The sequence below is a fragment of the Sycon ciliatum genome, chromosome 6 (genome assembly GCF_964019385.1).
Source record: "Sycon ciliatum chromosome 6, ocSycCili1.1, whole genome shotgun sequence".
Lineage (NCBI taxonomy): Eukaryota > Metazoa > Porifera > Calcarea > Leucosolenida > Sycettidae > Sycon > Sycon ciliatum.
Window position 1 is genome coordinate 6,409,193 of NC_088648.1, and position 25,390 is coordinate 6,434,582.

Below are 25,390 nucleotides of genomic sequence, written 5' to 3' on the forward strand. Positions count from 1 at the left end.
CTAATAAATGTCACGGAGTCGCGCGATTTGCCAGTCAGACAGAGTTCTCCGTATCCGTGGGAACGCCACCACCTCAAGGATCAAGGTGCAGATGCAGCTCTCCTTAATCAGCGGAAGGTGAGTAGATCCACACATGCTACATAATATTATTATTATAACTAAAATACGGTGTAGAGTGAAGCCGAAGTAACTCATGCAAACAGTTGCGGAATGTTAACAGAAATACATTTCATGGTTCAAGAAAGGGCTTATCAAGAAGTGGAAATCAAGGAGCAAGAGAATGGGCGGATTTGCTGTCCAAAGTGTAAGCGAATAATCAATGCTTGATCTGACTAGGTGCACACCTTAGACAACTGATGACCGTAGTAGCCTGTTGTGATACAACTATACGACTGTGATCTATGTTTTACCTTGGTCTCCAGTACCAATTTAATATCACACTACACGACACTGCTAGGGAATGTGCAGGCATTGAATACAAACAGATCACTCGCAATCAGGCTCAAAGAAATACGAAAGAGAGCCAGCCAAGATGCGCTGATACTTAAATTCCGTCAAACTTCTTTTCCAGAATTGAAGTATCATGATCTCAATAAATAACTTTCAAGAATTGGACACCATTCGCAGCAAATACGGAATTGAGATAACATTTTCCGTTCCAACATGAAACATGGATCCACAACAACAAACAGGAAGATTGACCTGTAAAGATGTGTGGCTGGTGATGGTGCTGATGCTGCTGCTGATAACTGTGGCTAGGTTTTCTGAATACTAGCATTGAGCATGGTGCGGTAGATGTCCATGGCTGCCAGGCCACAGCACAGGATGATAGGGCCGATGACTGCGCCTTCCAGTCCAAATATGTACATACCCCCGGCCACAGCCAAGCCGGTCAGGTATGGATGTCCACCACTGCACACATACACATACACAGATACAACACAGACACACACACACACACACGTACACACACACACACACACACACAACACACAACACGATGAGAGCCAATCAGTGATCTATTAGCTAAAACGACAGCAGGATGCAAGCAAAGTCAACCTAGTCGTGCATGCACACGGCAAGCTAGCTGTCCTAGCCAAGTAGAAGACGCTCAGGTTCTTCGGTTCTAGACCCCGTTTGGTTAGAGCAGCTTGTTTGCCATACACACGCACAACCATTGTTTGCTTGGTCTGCATACTTACTCCAGGTACTGCATGTAGGCGCACTAACGTTAGCCATTTCTTGAAAACCAGGGCTGGGGAATGCTCCTATACCGTCTCACCCATGTGTACCCAACTCACACTGAAGAACAGCATGCAGTGAAAATGGGTGAGAGTAAGACCTCTGCCATTCTGAAGAGGTGTTTGACTTTACAGCCCTGTAAACCATAGTATGGTGTACTGTAGCAACGAGTACACTTGCCACATTTTTTACTCATATCACACATACAGTGACTGTGGATGGTAGCAGTACGACTATGGATGGTAGCAGTACGACTATGGATGGTAGCAGTACGACTATGGATGGTAGCAGTACGACTATGGATGGTAGCAGTACGACTATGGATGGTCGGCCCAAAGGGGATACGGGTCCGCGGTAAGTGTTATGAAACATCGGCCTGCAAATGCTCAAATTTTGCACTCCTTTCTCAGCCAATAGTGAGATCAAAACCGGACTGGCAGGACAACACGCTATGACACTGCAGTCCACAGATCATACAGTGCATGTGCCATGTCTGCCAGTAGACACACGCTCCCAAAACAGTATCAATCTATTATAAATCCAGTGCATATTGTAAAAGGCCCATACAGCACGTACCCTTTGATCTCAGAGTATATGGCCACGTCGACAACATTGTAGCAGAGAAAGTGCAGGCCGAACAGCAGTGATGCTTTGATCCAGGACTGTTGCGCAACAGCCAGGTAGAGTGATGCGGGCAGTGCTACCCAGTAGCTGCCTAGTAGAGGTATGGCGGCAAACAAAGCTGAGATTACTGCAAGTGTAAGTAAGACAACATGAACAGCACAGAACACAGAACACAGAACAGTTGTATTGTGATGCTAGAGTCAAGCTGGAGGAAATGGCTGAGAGTGGATCCTGTCGTGTAACCTCAGCCTCCAATACACATGTGTGTGTACATGTAGTGCAGAACAACATTGCATGATATCTACATATACCTGCACCTGAACACTTCAGAGACCATGATTATTTCAATGAATGCACTGCATATGTGAACCCAGGTATTTACTGGAGAAATGGACATAGGGAAGGGGGAAGGGGAAGGGGAGGGGAGGGGGAAAGGGAAGGGGAGGGGGAAGGGGGGGGAGAGGGGAGGAGGGGGGGGGGGGTGCTGATTCAATACACCTGTAGTGGGTCTGTACTACAGTCTGAACAAGGTAATATCTAACAATTGGGCCACCGTGTTTCACATGTACGTACATGTAGGTAGGACACAAACAACTTCCCAGCTCTATCCCCTACTCAAACTCACCTCCATGCAATCCCCCTAGACACAAACAACTTCCCAGCTCTATCGCCTACTCAAACTCACCTCCATGCAATCCCCCTAGACACAAACAACTTCCCAGCTCTATCGCCTACTCAAACTCACCTCCATGCAATCCCCCTAGACACAAACAACTTACCAGCTCTATCCCCCACTCAAACTCACCTCCATGCGATCCCCCTAGACACAAACAACTTCCCAGCTCTATCCCCTACTCAAACTCACCTCCATGCAATCCCCCTAGACACAAACAACTTCCCAGCTCTATCCCCTACTCAAACTCACCTCCATGCAATCCCCCTAGACACAAACAACTTCCCAGCTCTATCCCCTACTCAAACTCACCTCCATGCAATCCCCCTAGGCACAAACAACTTCCCAGCTCTATCCCCTACTCAAACTCGCCTCCATGCAATCCCCCTAGACACAAACAACTTCACAGCTCTATCCCTTACTCAAACTCACCTCCATGCAATCCCCCTAGACACAAACAACTTCCCAGCTCTATCCCCCACTCAAACTCACCTCCATGCGATCCCCCTAGACACAAACAACTTCCCAGCTCTATCCCCTACTCAAACTCACCTCCATGCAATCCCCCTAGACACAAACAACTTCCCAGCTCTATCCCCTACTCAAACTCACCTCCATGCAATCCCCCTAGACACAAACAACTTCCCAGCTCTATCCCCTACTCAAACTCACCTCCATGCAATCCCCCTAGGCACAAACAACTTCCCAGCTCTATCCCCTACTCAAACTCACCTCCATGCAATCCCCCTAGACACAAACAACTTCCCAGCTCTATCCCCTACTCAAACTCACCTCCATGCAATCCCCCTAGACACAAACAACTTTCCAGCTCTATCCCCTACTCAAACTCACCTCCATGCAATCCCCCTAGACACACACACTCAGATATAGTTATGGTACAGAAATCCCTTCCCTTCCTTCCTTTCCCTTCCCTTCCCCACCACACACACACACACAGATGCGACAGACGTGTGATCTGCAACACACGCACGTCTGCCTCCTCCCCGCCCCCTCCCACTCCTCCACTTCCACGAGCATCCACCACATACGCACACAAGTATGCACGCAGATGTAAACACAGACACGGACACAGACACCCATGCTTGCCCCCCCCCTCCCAAACAAACAGAATCTCCCCCCCCCCCCATACACACACACACACATTGAGATTGGTATTGATCTACAACGCATGGGGGAAAGGAGTGGCTTACCTGCCGGGGTAAAGACCACTTCAAATCCAAACAGAGTATGTGTGAAGAATGTAAACAGTCCGTAGAATGTTATCATCTTTAGAGATGCACCAAATACTCCCGTGAACAAACACAGGACCCAAGAGTTCACATACACACACGCGATTAGAAGACACACGCATGCACACATGCAGGAAGGCACGCCCACACACGCATGCGCAAACACACACACACACACACACACACACACACACACACACACACACACACACACACACTACTACTACTACTATTGACAGCTGCCAGAAATGGCCACGCCGCTCCCCAAAGGGACACACACACACACAGGGACACACACACACACCTCAGACCTCAGACCTCAGACATGCCCATCGCGGAAGCGATGATAGCGAACAGCTATGTTAGACATGGCAACTTGTGCTGGGATTACACCATTCAACAGCTTGCAAGGCTGATGAATTGACCGCCACTATTTTTAGCCTGGTATCCACCACACAGCTGTTTGAAGTGACTTTTTCTGGCCAGTGAATCCCTATTTTTCATTTTTCCATTTTTTTTCTTTCTTTTTTTCTACACACACACACACACACACACACACACACACACACACACACATACATACACACACACACACACACACACATACATACACACACACACACACACAGCAAAACTGTATTCAGCACATATCCCCATTGTAAGACGGACAGTAACACTACATACCTTCAAAGATTGTGCATTTCTATCTAGTGCTGGGGTCGCAGAGTTTCACATCAAATGAAACTAGGGTATGAGCTTGTACACTGGCAAACAGTGCAAAGTCATCACCAAAGAGTCATACGCAAAGCAGGCCTGCATAAAAAAACTGTAGGTATTTTGCAAGCAGTGTGTATGTGTTGTCAGATGATGTGAAGTACTTCTATTGCAGACCCCATAGACTGGAGTAGTGCACACTCTAGAGGGGGTAATGTACTCTTGATGACAGCCAGGGTACGTCGTGTTACTAGAATGTCTGTACTAGATAGAGAGAGAGAGAGAGAGAGAGAGAGAGAGAGAGAGAGAGAGAGAGAGAGAGAGAGAGAGAGAGAGAGAGAGAGAGAGAGAGAGAGAGAGAGAGAGAGAGAGAGAGAGAGAGAGAGAGAGAGAGAGAAAGTTACATTTATAAAGACAGGTAAGTCTAACAAATGAGGACTGAGACCTCTACAACAGGGTTTTTACGCCTGAAAGCAGGTGCATGATTTAACAAGCAGGTTGTCAGTCTAGATTTTATGCGCAGATGGAGAAAAAGCGCAGAATTTTTGTAATGAGATGAAAAGCAGAAATAATAAGAAATAATAAGAAAAGATGAAATGAAAGCCTGCTCACAACCCCGCCCAGCCTTGCGAACTGGGTATGGTGGATTAAGAACCCGGTTCAACGCTCGAGCAAGCGCTCTCCACTCAAGGTGTTCACAGCAACTGATAGGAACTCATATGGGGAAATTATAGAAAAGAAATAATAAGAAAAAGTGAATAAATTTCAACGCACCTCAATAAACGGAGCCCCACATACAGTACCTCAGAAAAGTGGATCTTCCGACCAGTGTTTTTGTTGACGCCGCAACCAGATGATGTAGCTGCTTCGCAGAGACGTCTTACTGCACAAATTACAAATAAATTTTATTCTTCGATTAGAAAATCCAAGCGCTTTCAGAGCCCTCCGAAGAGAGTCCGGGATGAAACCACGCACACCTACCTCAACCGAAAAAGAAACGACCTGCCACCCGTTTGCTCGGCATTGATCGGCCAGATCCGCATACCGCCTGTCCTTCCGCGAGTTACTGACACTGAATCTGTCCTCAGCACAAACTGTCAACTCCATCCAGAATACAATCCTACGACTCGTAGAGTACAGAACTATATCTGGTCTTAGGGTGGTAAGTGCAACACAGCTAGGGAAAGAAATCTTTGCACTAACTGAGTCGACAAGAAGTTTCCAGTCTGAGGCCGCTGACAGGAGATCAGTCGTAACCAACTTTCGTCTGGGCTGAACGCGAACTGGCTTCTCTCCCGCCTTGCAAAACGAGATGAAGTCAAGCTCATTTGAATTTTCGGTTTGTACGGTGTTTGCAGCAGTGCGGATTCGAATCTCCTCACGCATGTTCCTGACGATGACCCCGAGTACGTTGTCGTGCCTCCAGGTGTAACGTCCCTGGTCCAGCGCTACGCGACAAGCGCCAAGCACGTGGCGCGTAGTACAGGCCCAGGTACGGCACAAACTACAGTACGGATCCACTACGGTGTTTCCCCAACGGCGTAGGTTCGTCGGAGAAGGTAGCACGTCGAGGGTTGATGCGAGAAGAAATTTCAAATCCTTACCAGTACCACCGTACAAAAGGGATTTCCACGAGAGGTCCTGCCACATCACCGATGTCCACTCCAACCACTTGCCTTGCACCTGAAGAGTCTTCAGCCTCAAAATCTGCTCCTGCGCGTTGATCTCCTCAAATGTTTGAAGGAGATCCTTCCTCGGGGGTTTGGAATGCTGCTTCGGAGCACGAGCACCCAACCCTGCACGATGACTTGAAGATGACGGTGGACGGAGAGTCCCTGAACCTACTGATGCCTCTGCACACTCCAGCTCTATTGTCGCCGCATATCGCTTTGTCAGCTTCGCATCCTTACTCCGACGCAGAGTGTACAGCGCCCTCATGCGCGCGTCCCCACTCGAGAGAGAGAGAGAGAGAGAGAGAGAGAGAGAGAGAGAGAGAGAGAGAGAGAGAGAGAGAGAGAGAGAGAGAGAGAGAGAGAGAGAGAGAGAGAGAGAGAGAGAGAGAGAGAGAGAGAGAGAGAGAGAGAGGGGGGGAGAGAGAGAGAGAGAGAGAGAGAGAGAGAGAGAGAGAGACAGAGAGAGAGACAGAGAGAGAGAGAGAGAGAGAGAGAGAGAGAGAGAGAGAAAGAGAGAGAGAGAGAGAGAGAGAGAGAGAGAGAGAGAGAGAGGGAGGGAGGGAGGGAGGGGGGAGGAGGGAGGGAGGGAGGGAGGGGGGAGGGAGGGAGGTAGGGAGGGAGGGAGGGAGGGAGGAGGGAGACCCCCACCGTAACCACTACAGTATAGCAAATTTGCAGAAGTGAACGGTGACTTCGTGCAACCGATAACGGCAAAGGCGTATACGCTGTCACAACCGGAAAGCCATTGTACAGCAACACTCGTTCTCACGCAGACAATCCCAGAGGCTATTAGACTGAGCATGGAAATGGGTCCTCTATGTCAAACCACCACTTGCGCTGCCATTCAATCAAAAAGGTATTTTCCTACGCAATGTATGGGTCGTAAGCGTGAGTCGCAAGCATATCCCACAGCAGTGCAGGCAGCTGGCACATACCAAGGCTAAGTTCACATTGCAAAAGAGTCTATGCTACTATCGTGTATCGACTGAGCAGTTAGTTTATCAGCACATGTACACATGACATAGTGTAAACAATGTGTGGAGAATGTTTTCCTGCAGTACTACGCTACAACACATAGATTACTTACTGAACTGCATTGGATACTGAGGTAACTGCTTGTGACTTTGCACCAGCCTCCGGAGGCATTAGACTAGTCAGCCATGTCAGTGGTATGTACTGACGGTCAGATGCAGCCAGCAAATACATCAGTGAAGTCAGGAATATCACCTGCAATAGTGCACAGTACACACACACACACAAACACACTTGTACTTGTACTTGTTGCTCACTACCAAAACTGGTCACGTGAGTCCCCCGGGAGAGGGGAGAGAGACTCAAAAGGAATCTTGGAAAGATGACTCAATTGGTTATTGAACCGCCCAACGACCGACACCCCCTGAAATCCCCAAAACTCTGGGTGGACTTGAAAATGACCCCACTTATGGGCTCACCACACCTCAGTAAGTGGGTGAGGACAAGGTGCAGAAAAAGGATTGACGGCATCAGGGTATCCGTCCCGGGATCCAACTGCAGTTACCCCTGCCCCCAGTGAAGGTAATACTTGCTACTAGTGTGAGTGGCTAAATCAGAGTGGATCTGATAAAAGCTTCACTAGCACCATTGATTACAGAAGAGTTAATCTAGCCAGAAGCAGTCCATGGTTGACAGGTATGTATACTTCAAATTGAAAGTATATGACCCCTGGAACCAACAAAGGTGGCAGGTACAACATTACACCTTCAAGCAGCCGAGCCTGTTGGCAACAGACCCAACGCAATCAGGCATAAGTGTACCTACCAACCGAACTAGCTGGCACACACACACACACACACACACACACGCACGCACGCACGCACGCACGCACACACACACCAACAACAACAACAACGAGCCGTAAAATCTTTTAATATTCTCTTTAGGCTCAAATCAACTCTACACACTAAATCACTCTCTCTCATTTACAAAACAAATATCCTGCCTATAATTGAATATGCATGCATTACTGTCACCCCGCTCTCAATCGCAGCCCTTGACCGTCTTGAGCGAATCCAGCGCAAGGCAGCCAGAATCTGCCTCCGTCTCCCCCTCTACACTCCTCTGAATCATTCAACACTTCTCCATCGGCTCAAATGGCCGACAATGTTCTCTCGCCGCAAAGTGAAGCTCACCCTTCTTGCTCACTCCATAAATACCAATATGCCCCACAACACATACGCTTGCTCAACACCCCCGCTCAAGTTACGGCCCAGTACAGCCTTCGACACGCACGCACTTGGCACCTCCCACCCTCCAGAACCGATCGCTGTAAAGACTCCCCACTGTACAAGTCCCTAGAATACTACAATGCCCTCCCTGCTAGCATTCGTGACGTCTCCTCCCGACCTGCTTTCAAACAAGAAATCTGCTCACTGCTAATTAACTCAATCTGCTCCTGCAGCGCTCACCCTCTCCCATACTTGTAAAATTCAAAGTGATGTAAATCACTTTCCAACTGCACAACCCACAATCCCACCTTCTCATAAATTTATCTCTTATTGGCGATGGTGCCATCGTGAGAATAAAGAATTCAAACAACAATATGCGCATGTATATGAGCATATACAGAGACAGACAGAGCAACACACAGAGGCGCAGACACACGCACTTGCACTCGTACTTGCTCACTAACAGAAACTGGTCATGAGGGTATTGTCGAGCACATGAATCAGGTCATGTGACCTATGTGTGTGTGTGTGTGTGTGTGTCCCCTACGAAGCATGCACCGTTTTCTTACAGGACTTCTTCGCTAGAATGCCCATTCTGCAATTGAAGGTGGAATGTATAATACTGATTCGCACAAAGATGTATACACGTGATCTCTTTCCAAGATTTCCTGAAAGTGATTGAGAGTTTTTCCATTTACAGCCATGTAAATGAGCAATTGAAGATAGTCTTTACAAAAAAAAGACAACCTTCAATTGCTCATTTACATGGCTGTGATTGGCTCACTGGGCAGTCGAGATCAAAACCAGGTTCCAGAACGTTTAATCGAACACAGCTGCACTCACAACATTCACAGCAAGGTTTAACAGAGCTGTGCTGCTGTCCAGCAAGACGGAGAGTATTGCCGTCACCACGCCCATCAGTAGTTTAGCGTTGCCCTTGACAACCACCCACGCCGAGTCAAGTAGCTGCATGTAAGTATAACCAAGAGAAAGAGCAGAGACGTGACAACGAAGAAATTCCTATTGCTTTTCATAGTCTACCGTGATGTCGTGTATAAAAGCCGAGCTTATTCCTGTAATTTTAGCCAATGTCAGTGCTAGACTTCTATTCAAATCAGGTATTTCTATTCAAATCAGGTATTTCTATTCAAATCAGGTATTTCTACTCAAATCAGGTATTTCTATTCAAATCAGGTATTTCTATTCAAATCAGGTATTTCTGTTCAAATCAGGTATTTCTATTCAAACCAGGTATTTCTATTCAAATTAGGTATTTCTATTCAAATCAGGTATTTCTATTCAAATCAGGTATTTCTATTCAAATCAGGTATTTCTATTCAAATCAGGTATTTCTATTCAAATCAGGTATTTCTATTCAAATCAGGTATTTCTATTTAAATCAGGTATTTCTATTCAAATCAGGTATTTCTATTCAAATCAGGTATTTCTATTCAAATCAGGTATTTCTATTGAAATCAGGTATTTCTATTCAAATCAGGTATTTCTATTCAAATCAGGTATTTCTATTCAAATCAGGTATTTCTATTCAAATCAGGTATTTCTATTCAAACCAGGTATTTCTATTCAAATCAGGTATTTCTATTCAAATCAGGTATTTCTATTCAAATCAGGTATTTCTATTCAAATCAGGTATTTCTATTCAAATCAGGTATTTCTATTGAAATCAGGTATTTCTATTCAAATCAGGTATTTCTATTGAAATCAGGTATTTCTATTCAAATCAGGTATTTCTATTCAAATCAGGTATTTCTATTCAAATCAGGTATTTCTATTCAAATCAGGTATTTCTATTCAAATCAGGTATTTCTATTCAAATCAGGTATTTCTATTCAAATCAGGTATTTCTATTCAAATCAGGTATTTCTATTCAAATCAGGTATTTCTATTGAAATCAGGTATTTCTACTCAAATCAGGTATTTCTATTCAAATCAGGTATTTCTATTGAAATCAGGTATTTCTATTCAAATCAGGTATTTCTATTCAAATCAGGTATTTCTATTCAAATCAGGTATTTCTACTCAAATCAGGTATTTCTATTCAAATCAGGTATTTCTATTCAAATCAGGTATTTCTATTCAAATCAGGTATTTCTACTCAAATCAGGTATTTCTATTCAAATCAGGTATTTCTATTCAAATCAGGTATTTCTATTCAAATCAGGTATTTCTATTCAAATCAGGTATTTCTATTCAAATCAGGTATTTCTATTCAAATCAGGTATTTCTATTTAAATCAGGTATTTCTATTCAAATCAGGTATTTCTATTCAAATCAGGTATTTCTATTCAAATCAGGTATTTCTATTCAAATCAGGTATTTCTATTCAAATCAGGTATTTCTATTCAAATCAGGTATTTCTATTCAAATCAGGTATTTCTATTCAAATCAGGTATTTCTATTCAAATCAGGTATTTCTATTCAAATCAGGTATTTCTATTCAAATCAGGTATTTCTATGTATGTGAACACTACTCTGAGTTTCAACCATCATTATAACCTTTGTGTCCACTCACTGCTTACAGGTATGACAACACTAAAGCTAACTGGTAGGCTTATAGGCCGACGGTGCATCTTAAAAACTATACTCTTGCTGTTGTTGTTGTATTTCGAGTCGAAGAACAAAAGCTGAATACAGGCTTCTATCCTTCCAGGCCCGGAGCCAGCTCCTGAGGGGTGCTACGCGCCCAGGCCGACTGCAGGGCCGATCATTTACCCAGGCCCGGCTTTTATTTACGGGAGGATGAATCTCTAGCACTATGCTGCATTGCACCTGGCTGTTCCAGTTACACTATGACATGCCGATATTGACAGATACATGTCCATTGCATGTAGTTAGCAGAGTAGTTCTGACTGGGCACAGAGAACAGTTTAGGAGAGAGAGAGAGAGAGACTCCACAACGAGCAGGCGCGTAGCCGCAATGGGTCAGGGCGCACGTGCCCCCCCCCCCCCGCACTAAAAATGTTGGACCTAGGTTCAGCAAGCACATAATTACTATGAATAACATGTACCAACCATCATACACATATGCAGTCATGCAACCTTCCCCCCCCCCCCCCCCAAACCCCACCCCTAGAATGGAGACCAGCCCCTTGACGAGGATAGTTGTTCAGTGCTTTCCACATAATTGATCATACACGGACAATCCATGAAGCTGGAATTGGCAAACACTGGTCCGGCCATGGCCGCACCAGCCATACCAGTGACACCAGCCATACCAGTAACACCAGCCATACCAGTGACACCAGTGACACCAGCCATACCAGTGACACCAGCCATACCAGTGACACTAGCCATACCAGTAACACCAGCCATACCAGTGACACCAGCCATACCAGTGACACCAGCCATACCAGTAACACCAGCCATACCTTCCAAAACGAAAAAATAAAATAAAAAATAAAACTGATCACTTACCGTATGCAATGTGCCCATATTGCTACTGACGGTAGTAAATACTGATGTCATGTTGATCTGAGAAGACACTTCACTGGCACTCAGTCCACTCACATTGCTACACACAACCACACTCTACAACAATACAGCACATGCACACACACACACACACACACACACACACACACACACACACACACACACACACACACACATACACGCACACACACACACATACACACACACACACACACACACAACACACCCAAACAGAAACACAAACCAGAAGTTAAACAGATACAGAAGTAACCCAGGCCCAGGGAACATTACACACAATCCAATCTAAGATCAAGTTTGAGTAAGTCCTTTCTAGGCATTATGCCTAGGCCACGGTATTGGAGCCAGCTAGGCTTCCCTGGCTTTAGGAGCTGCATCTGTGCCTTGATCCACAGAGGGTGGTGGTGTTCCTACGGATGCGGATAACTTGTCCTCCAGCCTAGTCTCACATGAACAGTGTATTTATAGGATTACAGCAACATGCACTGCAAGGAGAAACATCAACACTTTAAAATATGTTTTGAAAAGCTATGTTGATTTGTCAAATAACAACCTCTCAATTACTTGCTTCTCAATCAAATACTCAGTCAAAGAGCTGAGAACAAAATATCTACATCGATTAACAGATAAAATAAATAAATAAAAAATAAATAAATTCGACGTGTTCGCGTACCGGGCAGGTCAAGAACAAGGAGTCGTACAACTTCCTGGTCAAGAACCACCTTTCCGCTTCCGATTGACAGATGCCATGACAAAAATAAGTTTAGTTCTGGTCAGAGAAATTAAACGTCAAAGAATAAAGTAGCGCCGCGTTCACGTGCACAGACGAGTGTGTGTGTTTGTGTAGTTGTAGAGGTGTGTAGCGGCCAACACGGTTTTACTCTCAAGTTTGGATTTAACAGGCTCTGGTCAGTACTGTCCATATACATGTATAGTCATGTAGATACCGCAACACACAGTAATGCATGGACCACAGTAATGCATGGCCCACAGTAATGCATGGACCACAGTAATGCATGGACCACAGTAATGCATGGACCACAGTAATGCATAGACCACAGTAAGGCATGGCCCACAGTAATGCATGGTCCACAGTAATGCATGGCCCACAGTAATGCATGGCCCACAGTAATGCATGGCCAACAGTAATGCATGGTCCACAGTAATGCATGGACCACAGTAATGCATGGTCCACAGTAATGCATGGCCCACAGTAATGCATGGCCCACAGTAATGCATGGCCCACAGTAATGCATGGACCACAGTAATGCATGGACCACAGTAATGCATGGACCACAGTAATGCATGGACCACAGTAATGCATGGACCACAGTAATGCATGGACCACAGTAATGCATAGACCACAGTAAGGCATGGCCCACAGTAATGCATGGTCCACAGTAATGCATGGCCCACAGTAATGCATGGCCCACAGTAATGCATGGCCCACAGTAATGCATGGGCCCCAGTAATGCATGGCCCACAGTAATGCATGGCCCACAGTAATGCATGGACCACAGTAATGCATGGCCCACAGTAATGCATAGACCACAGTAAGGCATGGCCCACAGTAATGCATGGACCACAGTAATGCATGGCCCACAGTAATGCATGGACCACAGTAATGCATGGACCACAGTAATGCATAGACCACAGTAATGCATGGCCCACAGTAATGCATGGGCCACAGTAATGCATGGCCAACAGTTATGCATGGCCCACAGTAATGCATGGCCCACAGTAAGGCATGGCCCACAGTAATGCATAGACCACAGTAATGCATGGCCCACAGTAATGCATGGACCACAGTAATGCATAGACCACAGTAATGCATGGCCCACAGTAATGCATGGACCACTGTAATGCATGGCCCACAGTAATGCATGGACCACAGTAATGCATAGACCACAGTAATGCATGGTCCACAGTAATGCATGGACCACTGTAATGCATGGCCCACAGTAATGCATGGACCACAGTAATGCATGGACCACAGTAATGCATGGCCCACAGTAATGCATGGTCCACAGTAATGCATAGACCACAGTAATGCATGGCCCACAGTAATGCATGGGCCACAGTAATGCATGGCCAACAGTTATGCATGGGCCACAGTAATGCATGGCCCACAGTAATGCATGGGCCACAGTAATGCATGGCCCACAGTAATGCATGGACCACAGTTATGCATGGGCCACAGTAATGCATGGCCCACAGTAATGCATGGGCCACAGTAATGCATGGCCAACAGTAATGCATGGCCCACAGTAATGCATGGCCCACAGTAATGCATGGGCCACAGTAATGCATGGCCCACAGTAATGCATGGCCCACAGTTATGCATGGGCCACAGTAATGCATGGCCCACAGTAATGCATGGGCCACAGTAATGCATGGCCCACAGTAATGCATGGCCCACAGTAATGCATGGCCCACAGTAATGCATGGACCACAGTAATGCATGGCCAACAGTAATGCATGGACCACAGTAATGCATGGACCACAATAATGCATGGCCCACAGTGATGCATGGACCATAGTAATGCATGGCCCACAGTAATGCATGGCCCACAGTAATGCATGGACCACAGTAATGCATGGCCCACAGTAATGCATGGCCCGCAGTAATGCATGGCCCACAGTAATGCATGGACCACAGTAATGCATGGCCCACAGTGGTGTGGCCAACTGCAGTTCTGGTAACTGAAATCAGACCCCCTGAGCGGGTCTAGTAGTCTCTGTTTCGTAGTGTTACCATCCCGTGTTGGGTCTTTGCGATGTGAGCTCACCGCTCAGGGGTCGGATTTCAGTTGCTAGCACTGTAGTTCATGACATAGGCAATAAATCAGGTAATTTGGTCAACACAATTCATCAACTGCATCATGCAGCTGTACATCCCCTGAGTCTTCCTCTAATAGAAATGACGGTGGACAAGATCCGAACAAAACAGATCAAGTAGTGTGTCTGGCAAAGGACACACACACACGCACGTGCACACACACACATATAAACACATGCAAACACACATACACACACACACACACACACACACACACACACACAGGCTTACTTCATTAGTCCATAGTCGCACAAGCTGATCCCAGGCAAGCATTAGCTGATCCTCGATATCATTGTTATCGCTGGTTACCACAGATCTGACCTGGCAAGCAGAACAATGAACAATGAACAACGGATATTGAACTGATTGATGCATTCAACTACGCTTATAACGACACTCGGCGGGGCACCAAAAAGTGTCATTCGCGAAGTTTCGTTATACTCGAAGTCTCATTATAAGTTTTACAGTTGGATGGGACTTTGCTCTGGGCATGAACATTCTGTCGTTATTCGCGAATTGACGTTATATCCGCAGTCGTTATTAGCCAAGTTGACTGTATGTCTTTTCGGACTGACGGGCCGGGTACATGCTTGCGGTGAGAACCGGCTGCCTAGCTGCACATAATCAATTATGCAGGGAAGACAATCAGGTGGTCCTTGACAATGCCGGCAGAAAAATTGACAGATTTTGATACTTTTTCTGGTGTGTTTCGTCACTTTGCATGTTTGGTATGTAGATAAAGAAATGGAGAATTCAAGGAAGTGTCTGGCATAATGTTTGTATGGTTCTCTGCCAAATTTCACTGCTATTCAAACATAATCTGCCAATTTGCCGAGCGCTATACGCATATGGCTACAAACAGGTGCTGATGCTGTGAACAGCACAATACGTGGACATATACGCAATCTAACCCCCCCCCCCCCCCTAATGGTAAACTATTGTGTCCATTCCCGAAGGGAACTCACGACGGCCGCTAACACCCTGTAAACCCTGAACAGCACAATACGTGGACATACACGCAATCCCCTCCCCTTATGGGTACCAAAGCCGGTCCAGTAGGCTCGGCTCAAGCCGTACCAATAGCCTGGTTGAGTTTCTCCTCGGCCACCCACATAGTGAAAAGTATTTTGAGTTCTAACATTTCGCATAAGGCAGTGTTGGCAAATGGCAAACGGCACGAATTGGCTTGATTTTTCATAAATCCACAGAGGGAGGTCCCCCCTTTACTACACCCTTTGGGTGAAGCTGCACGAATCGATAATAGCTTCTGATGCCCATGCCCCCCCCCCCCCCACCCAACAAAACACATGTGAATACACACCACCGCCACCCCTTCCCTCCCTCCCTCCCTCCCCTCAGACCTCAGACCTGCCCATCGCGGAAGCGATGATAGCGAACAGCTATGTTAGACATAGCAACTTGTGCTGGGATTACACCATTCAACAGCTTGCAAGGCTGATGAATTGACCGCCACTATTTTTAGCCTGGTATCCACCACACAGCTGATTGAAGTGACTTTTTCTGGCCAGTGAATCCCTATTTTTCATTTTTCCATTTTTTCTTTTTTTCTACACACACACACCACACCACATACTCCGGCATACACTGGCTGTTGGTAACCACCCAGGAGAATGAAAGAAAAGTCAGGAAGAGACCGAGAAAGAGAAGACGTGTGCGACCATAATCGTCGGGAATTGAACCCGCAACCTCTCGATTGGAAATCAACTGCATATACCACTGCACCATATGGGACACACACACTCCCTCCCCACACACACACACGGACACACCAGGGAGTCCAGTGTCCCTCATTGAGGAGACGGAACGATACCTACCCCGGTGCGTATCCAATTTCGACCTTGCTGATGTGCTTGTTCCTTCATGCTTTGTAACATACCCGTGACATTGCCTTCACCCTGCCACATACTTCAGCAAAGAAAATATGCAGTACGCCGCAAGCACAAACACACACACACAGTCACACAAACACACACTTGTACTTGTCGCTCACTGCCAAAACTCGTCACGTGGGATTCCCCGGGAGAGGGGTGAGAGACTCAAAAGAAATCTTGGAAAGATGACTCAATTGGCTATTGAACCGCCCAACGGCCGACACCCCCATGAAATCTTCAAAACTATGGGTGGACTTGAAAATGATCCCACTTATGGGCTCACCACACCTCAGTAAATGGGTGAGGACAAGGTGCAGAAAAAGGATTGAAGGCATCAGGGTATCCGTCCCGGGATCCAACTGCAGTTACCCCTGCCCCCCAGTGAAGGTAATACTTGCTACTAGTGTGGGTGGCTAAATCAGAGTGGATCTGATACAAGCTTCACTAGCACCATGATTACACAAGAGTTAATCTAGCCAGAAGTAGTCCATGGTTAACAGGTATGTATACTTCAAATAGAAAGTATATGAACCCTGCAACCAACGAAGGTGGTAGGTACAACATTACACCTTCAAGCAGCCGAGCCCGTTGGCAACAGACCCAACGCTATCCGGCATAAGTGTACCCACCAACCAAACTAGCTGGCACAAACACACACACCCACGCGCACACACACACACACACACACACACACACACAAACACACACACACACACACACACCGACTGGCTCTTTGTAACACTGTGCACTGTTCCAGGTCATACAAATCCCTGGGCAAGTCTACCAACACAGTCCCACAGCCAGGGAACAAGACAATCTTTTGAACACAATTTCAAGCAGAGCAATTCCGGCACTAGCTGGAACTTGCCGTACCGCTCACCTTCTCAACTCTGGATACATCTCAATGACGTGCTGTCCAAGAGTGGTGCTTTGTCGAATGATGTGGCCACTCTCACTTTGTACCTGCGCGCCATCACCATCCACAACAAATACAAAACAAACAGAGCAACTGAACGCTGAGCAGATTAAACAGTGCAGTGTAAACTGAGTAGCGAAAACTGGGCAGGGGGAACTGGGCAGGGGGAACTGGGCAGGGTAACTGGGCAGGGTAACTGGGCAGGGTAACTGGGCAGGGGGAACTGTGTAGTGACAGGAACCTGGAGTAGTACCATATCAGACGTGTTAATACTATACGACGAAGTGCTTATTCAGCCCCCGAAATTTTATCTCTGACAGCTCTCTGAGAGGTTTGGCAGTGATGTAATCAAACTAATCATCTACAGTGTCCCCACTAACACGCAGACTTTGACTTAAAGTCTGCGTGTAAACGCATTCTGATGCTTCCGATTGGAGACTCAACATTACAATTCACTTCAGCGTGGCCAGGTCTTACAGTCGCCTTGCTCCTTTCTACAATCTTAAATCCCTCGCCAATACTTCATTCTTCCAGCTAGTGTGCAACCAGATGCACTTATCTAAAAACTACTATGACAGCAGAATTGCTGGGCGTATTTACACAGTTCATGCATATCTCGCATATGCAGCACTTTAGAGTACCGAATGGGGACTAAAGTGGAAGTGACTGAAGAAGCTTATAGAACAGAAAAGGACCAAGGAACTACAAGTTACGCTATACGCTACTGGAGAAGCTTTTGTGAAGTAAGGGATATGAGTCAATCAAGTTCTAAATCGCTTTGAGAAATAGTTCACTACATGAGGCTTGCCCTGCAGGGCTGTGAGCCGTACCTGAACAGCCAAGAAGAATGCCATCAGGAGAGTGGTCACACACAACACTAGGATCAACAGCAAGGACACAAACTTGTCCGTTGTCGACAGCAGACCACTGACTATCTGAAAACAAGTGATGAGAAAAGTGAAGAAACCAGCGGCGGAGAGAGAGAGAGAGAGAGAGAGAGAGAGAGAGAGAGAGAGAGAGAGAGAGAGAGAGAGAGAGAGAGAGAGAGAGAGAGAGAGAGAAAGAGAGAGAAAGAGAGACATTGTGACTGTTGAAGGACAATTCTAATCTGTCGCAAAAGTAGCATGTGATGGAAAACACAGGCAGATACAATATGAACAATTCGTTCATAGAACACTTAAAAGCAGACTTCCAACTGATTTTTCCACCAAAATTGTATGACCTGCATCTGCACCTGCATCTGCATATGCATCTGCATCTGCATCTGCATCTGCACCTGCATCTGCACCTGCATCTGCATCTGCACCTGCATCTGCATCTGCACCTGCATCTGCATCAGTTTGTGGATCAACACCTGCAACCAAATTCTTTAACTTAATTGACTTTAACATAGGCCAATCAAGCAATATCATTGGGTACCATAAACATCTTGACACTGCATTTTACATACCTTCTTGTCTGCTTGGCTGATAAATCTGAGGATAGCGCGCATTGGTGGAGGCATGAGCGCATCTCGACGCGAGTGTATCCATGTACCGATCAAGTGCTGGGGTCTGGAAAGCTGCAAAATGTGCCACAGAAATACAGCATGAGACTATGTCTTGGGAAGGGGGGGGGGGGGATCTAATGCCCTAATGCCCACTCAAACACACAAACACAAAAAACATCTTCCCTCCCCATACACGCAAATACACAAATACACACATACCTCTCTTGCAAATGCCGCCTCGCCTATTGAATAATCTGCGAGGAGATAATAATTTTAATAGAGCTATGATTAAAATGAAGGCCGCAGACATTGCGCAACTCAGTTACTTGTTTGGCATGTATGTGTATTTAATAAGTATAACAAAAATAATTCCCAAGCTCTACCTGTAGGAATATTCAAACATTACACCCTCCACCAAGACACCCCCCCCCCCCCCACACACAAGACTCGTGTAAGTGCATTTTAGCACAATGAAAGAGACCATTTTTATGTTGACAGTTTCTTGCTTTCAAAGCACCGTATCAAATTTCTAATCAGAGTAGAGAAATGTAATACAGGGCTGCATACTTACATAGACAATGGTGTCTGCGTGTTTCATATGCAAACAAATAACTGCAGTATTGGGTAGAAGAAAGCTCACAGGGCAATAAAAACCTCTCCAGATCCAGTAACCATTTGACTCTATACTTCAACCTCACGAACAATAACAGGTTTCTACTACCAGATCGATTGTCGTTACTTGCAACGCCAACTGTTCAATGCGTGCTCCCTAGCCCACAACAATTTATTTATTTATTTATATTTACAACAATTTATTTACTTATACAGCATCTCCTGGCTCGCCGAAAGACTGCCAAAAGTGGGAATGTGATCTGTTTTGTGTGTGTTCGTATTTAACCCTTTGTGTACCAGCCCCATCTGGAACCGTAACATATGTTACGGTTCGACGCGCCGTTCGGCGGCGTCCTTGCTCCGATCTACTCGCGGTTTGTTGCGCTGGACAGTTGAGAAAAATTTCAATGTATGCTGTGGGTAGGTTGCCATTTTAAAGTATGGAGAACGACCGCGGCGAAACGTGCGCTTTGCAAATTCAGACTCTCCACTCGCCCTGGCCTAAGCCGGGGGGGGGGGGGGGGGGGGGAGGGGAGAGAGTCTCCGAGATGAAGGGTGGCGACCAACCACGGCTAACTACCGTATTTTACCGGTTGTAAGTCGACCCCAGTTATAAGTCGACCTCCCTATCTGGAGGTCTCAATTCTGCGTTTTAAAGTTTTCACCCAAAGAAGCACTACTAACCACCTCCTGCTACTAACACATCAACAAATCATGTAAACATTCCTTATTGGAGGATATAACGTCCCAATCCTTGGAAAAGGCCAATAAACTGGCAAAATGTGTAAACATGGTGCACTCGTGCATGCAGTGCAGGTCATTTTTTGTAAGATACTGATAGTTCCCGGTTATAAGTCGAACCCCGGTTGTAAGTCGACCCCCACCCTTTCTCCTTCTATTTTCAGTCGTAAAAGGTCGACTTACAACCGGAAAAATACGGTAATTCGCAACTCACCAGCTGGCGGGTGGTGTCAACAATGCTGAATCGCTCCAGGATGAGCCGTACCACAATCAACGTGGCAGGGATGAGCAGCAAGCACAGCAGCCACGGGAACTTATAGAGCATGAGAGCAAGGCAGCACCATACAACGGCGTAAAAGTAGACACCGCTGTGTTCCAACTCAGGACCAATGAACTCCTGGAATACACTGCGCTTGCGATGGGCACGGTTGCTCCACGAGCGACGCAGTTCGTAGCTGGTGGGAGAGTCGCGTCCTGTTCACACACGCACACACACACACACACACACACATTTGTGCGTGCATATGCACCCACGCACATACACACACCCACGCACACACACATACAAACACATAAACAGACACGCACGCACGCACACACAAAGACATACCAAAATGAAAGTACCACACTCAGCACTGCTCTCTAACTGTAACGCATCACGTCTGCATCACGTCTGCATCACGTCTGCATCACGTCTGCATCACGTCTGCATCACGTCTGCATCACGTCTGCATCACGTCTGCATCACGTCTGCATCACGTCTGCATCACGTCTGCATCACGTCTGCATCACGTCTGCATCACGTCTGCATCACGTCTGCATCACGTCTGCATCACGTCTGCATCACGTCTGCATCACGTCTGCATCACGTCTGCATCACGTCTGCATCACGTCTGCATCACGTCTGCATCACGTCTGCATCACGTCTGCATCACGTCTGCATCACGTCTGCACAATGTCCCATGTCAGTGATGTGCTATGCAGTCAAAACACAGTTTACTGGAAAAGAAGGGGATTCGCAGTGATTGACACAGGACACAATGTTCTGGAGTGAATACCCACGCATATTTCATGCCTTCAAATCTCCCAGCTCACAGACTTGTTAAACAGGGAGTCGTACAATCTAGGAAGACGACGTAGGACGATCGAAGTACCCAATACTGCATGTAACATGCGATAGCAATTCAGGACTTGACCAAGTAAATCCTAATGCATTCCATAAAAATAAACGAAGCCATGGGCACACAGATGTGAGCCAAGTCGGACCTAACCCAAGAGCGACTGTAATTGGCAGGCCGGAATTAAAAACCCACATCAGTTCACGTTCCACGTGCCTGTGTGGTCTCCCTAGACGCTACGACTCCATGAGTTCAACTCACATGTCTGGAACCTCATCTAAAGTAGGTGTTTATGCACGCATGCATGCTCAAGAAGGCGCTCACAACATCATCAGCACACATGCATACACACGTGAGCACTATCCACACATTGAACGAATGGCCCCTTGCTCTACACTGCCATGTGTGCTCATTGTAGTGTAAGCACTACCCACACTTTGACAAAGAGAGTTACTTGCTCCAAAGTACTGTACCTGGAGAGGATGGGGGCACGGGTCGTGCATCAGTTTCGTCATGCGACAGTGATGACAGCAGCATGTCGGAAGCCTGTTCTTCCTCTTGATCTTCATCATCATGCTCCTCTGCAGAGGTAAGGAAAATGGGGAGATAAAAAAACGAAAAAAGATAAATTATCGCGTCCGTTCCCGAAGGGAACTCACGACGGCCGCTAACACCTGGTAAACCCTAGCGGCATACGCAGAGCCTAACGGTGGAAGTGAGTGGATAAGTCTCGTAACCACTGGCACAAGTGCCGACAAACGGGGAGATAGGTACATGGAATATACACATTGAGACTAAGGGGCAAATGCAGTCAATTTGTCACAGCCACAAACAATGCTCTAGAAGGATAACTAGATGTCGGTTCCGGGAAATTGGGATTCACTGACCTATTCCAGACTAAAGGAAATCAAGAATTCGCATCACCAACAGCAGCTCATTCTCATACTTTGCTTATGCTGCTCTCGGTCTTTGCCTCTGTATCTCTATCTCTTTCCGTCTCAAAAATAGTACCTCCTTTGGAAAAACAATTGTTGTACAAATTCAGCAAAATGTCAGGCAAGATCCACGAGCAGAATGATTTCGAAGACTCCACTGCAGCCGTATTTGCTGTTGGATAAGATGTTGGCGAAAAGACTCAAGACACGCCCTGCATTATGACGATAAACACACGCCAACCACAAACACCTCTCTAAGCTGAAAGGTTACGCTGTGGCTTAAAGAGTCTTCTTCTCACAACCACCGCCATCAGTTCGCGCCTGGTTGATGCATGGCGGGTGAAAGCGGACATAGCAGGCTGGCGCATAAGATAGTGCTTGACAAGGCGCAAGATTCGAACCGATATACAGTTGCGTTCGGTAAAATCCGACCAACGTGCAAAGCTGGCGCCCTGGACCAGTTTTGATTACATCATTGTACAATGAAAATTGTGCACATCAAGCAGCATTCGGGCCACTTCCACGGCGTCAAGGGCCGTGCAAGTTCAGGGCGCGAAATATACCCTTTGGGTCAGATTTCACAAAGTAGAACTTTACCAGGGTGCAGCTTTGCAGCCTAGACAGCCCGGGTGTGCCAGGCATGTGCAGACCATCATTTACTATTCAACCATGGCTCATCAGCAGGACGAAACCTAGAGAAATAGATGAGACAAAGTGAAGGACACAGGGGCAGCCGTGGCCCAATAAATCTGACGCACATGCCGAAAGCAGTGCCAAGGCTCATGCGACCGCTGCAGCCCTCGCATAGGTTTGTTTGACCGTGTATGACGAAATTGAATTGGAAACTTGACGATACTTTTGACTCGCGGGTCAGATTTCTTTGGCCCCGACTGTATAAGAATACCAGTAGCAAAGAAATTACTTATCTCACCAGGCTGTCCAGCTAGTGCACCCAGAAGACACAACGATGTCACAAGGATGAAGAGTGAGAGTCGATACGATGGCACCAAAGTAGCAAGGTAGAGCAGAATTGTGAACCAGACGATGGAGGACAGGTGACGCATCACGTGCCGTGTCCGGCCCGACCAGAAGACAATGAGCACCGCAATGACCGTCCACACCTGCCTTGGAGCACACCAACATGAACATTGTGCTGCAATGAATACGTTCAACGACAATAGTATTACAATTTTAAAAGAGGATCAAAAGTTTACAAATTATCCGTTTTGTCCAACACTAACGGTTATAAGCAGAGTCAAAAATGTGTAAAAATTACTGCAATTACTGCAATTATTTGACTCAACAGTATTCTGCTTGTAATCGTTAGTATTGGACAAAACGGATTACGTGTAAACTTATGGTCCTCCTTTTAAATTTTAATCCTTGCCTCTCCATCCGAGTTAAATCGACAACATTATTGCTTCTCGATTGACGTAGCTGGTTCGTGTGATGGCTAGGCAGCCCGGGGGATTACTGATTCGTAGGGATGTGTTGTGTCACTGACTGTGAGGAAACAACTGAACACCGTATTCTGTGGAATATATGCCGCACGGGAGTATAAGCGGTACCCCATTGTTTTGGGCACGAGATACAGATGTCTACCTTATTTATCACCGTTAAATTGATCATCGGAGTATAAGCCCCCCCCCCCTTTTTCGGGGGAGCGGGTGAATTTTGAGTGTTCAAAGTGCGGCTTATACTCCGTAAATATGCGGTAACTAGAGAGTCAAAAGGTTCCGAGTTATGACTAACTGTCCACCAACGTAACCAGATCTTATAAAGTCAGCCATACGGTCATAACTCGTAACATTTTGTCCTTCACCTTTTTCACCATAATTCAATTGGCTCACAATCCGAGTTCACCTAGAGAGTCCATTGCATTATCACAACCCACTCACCAGATATATGTAACCGTAAACTCTGACGAACTCCATGAAGTGCGATGCTGTGTCTACACCCTCAATAGAGCGTTGCAGAGCAGCGAACACTGGCAGGTTGTTGAGAATGTAAACACATGTCAGCAGGCCCGCCATGCATGCAATGGCCTTCCACTGACGATACAAAACATCCTGCGACGTACGACGAAGCCAGGCCAGGAAATGCAGCGGCAGCACTACTATTCCCAGCCACAGTGGTGTGTTGTTGATCTGCATGAGCCGGAGCCTCGTGTTCAGGACGTGCGTGCTGCAATGCTTGATCGGGAACAAGAATACTCCGCACAGCACAGCCCAGAGGAGAGGTCTGAGAAATGCGGAGAACACCTGATAAAGTGCGAACGCTACGATGCCCACAATCACGACAAACACATTGGCTGCCGACTGGTAGAACGCTTTGGTCACTTCGGTCTTGTTCAGTGCCTCTTCGCCCAGCAGTCTGCCTATCGTATAGTCAAACAACGTATCTTCGCGTGAATTCTGAAACATCATCCGTCGTCTCTGACCCATGGCGGATCTACCGGAGGGAGCTGAGAAGGTGGCGGAAGGTAGCGATACCGATGGATCGTCATCGCTAGCGCTGCCAGGAGCGGTAACACAGGCGTCATTTCTTTCAAATTATCCCAAAGGCGTTTCGGGGGTGAGGCAGAAACGAGAGCCAATACTTTATTTCGAGGGTACGACTTAGAATGTTTCAATGAGTCCAATGAATATTATCTGCAGCGTAGCTGGACAGATTGCTTTTCAAAGCAAAAACAATCAACAAACAGAAACACAAACAGCGAAAACAAAAGCACTTTTCTACATCTACAAAAAAATTACGTAATCTTTCGGTTTCGAAGGCCCACGTCACGAGTCACGTGCACACGTAGATCTACGTGTACGTGAGGTTGGACTCGTCTTTCTACATACTGTATACAATGTAAAAGCCATTAGTATTTTAATACCGTATTTTCTCTAAGAGCCCGCGGTTCTTATTTTTTCAGTGACAGCTCTACCCGCGCTGCTATTACTATTAGAGACTGGGCTATTATAGGGCTTGAAAGTGCTACGTCACAGCATA

General features: G+C 46.4%; 1 protein-coding gene across 3 annotated transcripts; it reads right to left on the reverse strand.

Moving 5' to 3' along the window:
- Positions 1-4: 4 nt before the first annotated feature.
- On the reverse strand, positions 5-25,033 carry LOC135819252 (transmembrane protein 245-like). Of its 3 annotated transcripts, none has more exons than XM_065332426.1 (15): positions 24,292-25,033; positions 23,325-23,514; positions 21,932-22,039; positions 20,555-20,814; positions 18,949-19,059; positions 18,329-18,433; positions 17,463-17,545; positions 16,526-16,616; positions 14,922-15,011; positions 11,816-11,929; positions 9,224-9,346; positions 7,264-7,403; positions 3,751-3,846; positions 1,819-1,993; positions 5-912 (listed from the first exon to the last, which is right to left on the reverse strand). In XM_065332426.1, exons 1-13 carry the CDS (start codon positions 24,835-24,837, stop codon positions 3,771-3,773), a joined length of 2,037 nt encoding a protein of 678 aa, XP_065188498.1. In that variant the 5' UTR covers positions 24,838-25,033; the 3' UTR covers positions 5-912; positions 1,819-1,993; positions 3,751-3,770. The 3 variants fall into 3 exon arrangements, with proteins under 3 accessions (XP_065188498.1, XP_065188496.1, XP_065188499.1); XM_065332424.1 differs by having other exon boundaries at positions 3,751-5,386; XM_065332427.1 differs by lacking the exons at positions 5-912; positions 1,819-1,993; positions 3,751-3,846; positions 7,264-7,403; positions 9,224-9,346 and adding an exon at positions 10,798-11,250 and having other exon boundaries at positions 24,292-25,031.
- Positions 25,034-25,390: the final 357 nt, after the last annotated feature.

What these genes read in the sequence shown, in the direction of transcription:
- LOC135819252 (XM_065332424.1), bottom strand. Translation starts at nt 24,837, where the DNA reads ATGGGTCAGAGACGACGGATGATGTTTCAGAATTCACGCGAAGATACG. An exon ending in CGTGCCCCCATCCTCTCCAG is followed by an intron (nt 20,815 to 21,931) that starts GTACAGTACTTT and finishes GTGTGTGAACAG; the next exon opens with GACGCGACTCTCCCACCAGC. An exon ending in TCAGTATCCAATGCAGTTCA is followed by an intron (nt 5,387 to 7,263) that starts GTAAGTAATCTA and finishes TAATTTGTGCAG; the next exon opens with TAAGACGTCTCTGCGAAGCA.